This window comes from Nannochloropsis gaditana (assembly GCF_000240725.1).
Source record: "Nannochloropsis gaditana CCMP526 unplaced genomic scaffold scaffold745, whole genome shotgun sequence".
Taxonomy (NCBI): Eukaryota; class Eustigmatophyceae; order Eustigmatales; family Monodopsidaceae; genus Microchloropsis; species Microchloropsis gaditana.
The window spans coordinates 1-2,450 of record NW_005803208.1 but is presented as its reverse complement, the minus strand read 5'-3'; the positions used below and the strand labels follow the sequence as shown (position 1 = coordinate 2,450).

Genomic DNA, 2,450 nt, shown 5'->3' with positions numbered 1-2,450 from the left:
GGAGGAGGGGGTTCGGGCAGGGTGGTGGGGCAGGATAGCCGCCACACGCCGAGGCTGCCGACAGGTCTTGGGGGTGAGAGGCTCATGGTGAGGCGGACGAGTGGAGCAGGAGGTGGACTGGGGTGGACTGGGGTGGATCTTGCAAGGGCGGTGTGTTGCCTCAGGAGTGACGTGGCGAGGGGGCATTAAAGGGGTCGCGGTGGGACACGGTGGGGTGCCACAGAACTGATAAAGCGATACGGGGGGGCAAGTACAGGCCCGATCGACTTTGCTTTTTGTGTGCTTACATCTCAGGAAATCTCAAAATTTCGTCTTCTCCTGCTTTTCCTAGCCTCTTCAGCATTGTCAGTCCCCACGGGCGGGGGGCGTGCGGCAGATATTTGATTGGGTGACTGTACATCCTGACGCTTAGACTTGTTCGTCCAAAAATAACCAGCCTCCGTCCTCGCCTCTCAAAAATTTGCTCCGTTCGCTCATCCACACGTGTCTTTTCACCCTAAAAGTTATGAAAGCCTCCTCTTCCGTCGCCCCGGCCTCCTGCACCCCTATTTGGAGTTGCTTCAAATTCTCTTCCGAGCAGGCAATCTCCAAAAGTTCCAAATAAGCCTTCAGTCGCTTAGGTCGCATGGGAGCGGACGAGGGATGTGTCGTGGCCAGCAGATATCTGGGAAAGCCGTGAACGTAGGCAGAATAGCGCGAGCGCAGGAGTGCCTCCGGAGTGCTGGCCCTGTCCTCTCCCTTGTGCAAGGGGAAGCAACACTGGCCGTAGGATTTGTCCGAGCCGCAAGCACAAGGTGTGCTTTCGAAAGGAGGGAGAGGGCGACGTCCAGGATAAGGGGAATAAATGGTGCCTTCAAAGTACTTCAGGTCGTCCACCTCGGATGCCAATGTTTTCTTTTTCCCAAACCCAAAGCCACCGCCCACTCGGGCAAGGAGCACTGGGACAACTCTGTGTGCGACTAGACTCTCGACGGATCTGCGCGATGGTACAGTGGGCGAAACAAAGGCATATAGCGTACGTGCTAGTATCAGGACTGCAATGGATTGCAGAAGGAGCGTATTGCGTTGACGAGGGGGTCCGTGGGGAGCGTGCGCGGACATAAGTACAGCGAAAGCCACCTGTTTGATTGAGAGGACAAAATTAGCTCACTGAAGACCGACAATTGGGGCGCCAAGCCGATTTGAAGGAAATTCTAGTTCCAACTCGGTAACTCCTGAGGCTGGGCTGGACTGGGCGGGAGGTCACCTAGACAGCTGCAGGCTGCTTTCCAGAGGAGAAAAAACCTTGTCGAAGCCTCGCCTTAGCACATCTACCCACGGCACACTTGAATCGTGGTTTCGAGAGCATATTCGAGAGCCTCCTGGCGTCAGTGCCTCTATTATTGAAGCAACCAGTTCCCCTCCGTCTTCCTCCTCAGGCCCATCGAGACGCTTCTCCATTTCAACATCGCCGCACAATCGGAAGACTTACCTTTACCTGCACTCTTACTCGCATAAGTATCACAACAGTGGCACTACAAAGCACAGCAGCCGTGGCGTCACTTGATTTAAGCCGTGGACTTGGACGTAAGTTTATTCAGTGTGTGGGTTTTTTAACCCAGTGGACCTCATCGACTCTCTTGGAGAGGTCACGTTCCCGCCCTATTTTCTGTCATCTCTCCACGCACTGTTCCGCGCAGTCATCATACACCATCACATCGAAATTGGTTCCTGTATAGTACGAGATGGTTGTGAAGCGCGAGTGCCCGGGAAATGGTTCCTGGCAAGTGTTTGTTCGCTCGCGTTCGCTCCTCCCTCCCTTTTCTTTTTTCCACTATACCCCGCATAAACTGCCCTCTATGTTTGTCTCGTGCGATTAAAGCACGCAGTGTGCCGGTCGGGTTTGATCACAGGCCTTACACAGCTTTCCACTTTAAAATACTATTTCTAGCGGGCGCCACCGAAGCAGGGCCCTCCCCCCGTCTAGCCAAGCCCCCGAAGGCTGATAGCACTAGCATCAGCAACAGTACTAGCGGCAGCACTGGCAGCAACAGCAGCAGCGGCAAACGTTTCCAGCCTAAACAACACAGCAATATGGCCGCAGGAGGAGCTGCCGCCCCGCCTTCAACCTCCTCTGTCTCCGCGGCCAACATCACGTCCTCCCTTCACGACCGAGGCATGCAGCAGCTCATTCCAATCGTAAACAAGCTCCAAGATGTCTTCGCCGCCATCGGGAAGCATCCCCTGGACCTTCCCCAGATTGTGGTCATTGGGAGCCAGTCCTCGGGGAAGAGCTCCGTCCTGGAGCATATCGGTGAGAGGGAGGGCGGGGAGCACCAGGATGGGAGGGGCCATGAGGGACAAGATCGAAGGGAGGGTCTAGGGCCTGGCCGTGCCATGGTCGGATTACTCATACCCTGTGTCGCACTTCTCGCTTCTCTCCACCAGTGGGTCGCGACTTCCTGCCTCGC

The 2,450-nt window shown here is 55.7% G+C and overlaps 1 protein-coding gene across 1 annotated transcript; it reads right to left on the bottom strand.

Annotated features, from left to right (window-relative positions):
• Window positions 1-219: 219 nt before the first annotated feature.
• On the bottom strand, window positions 220-1,124 carry NGA_2020020 (zn-binding protein; the record flags this gene model as incomplete). Its single annotated transcript, XM_005853775.1, has 1 exon — window positions 220-1,124. A coding segment is annotated over one exon (716 nt), but the record flags the coding sequence as incomplete, so codon positions are not given.
• Between the last annotated feature and the right edge of the window lie 1,326 nt (window positions 1,125-2,450).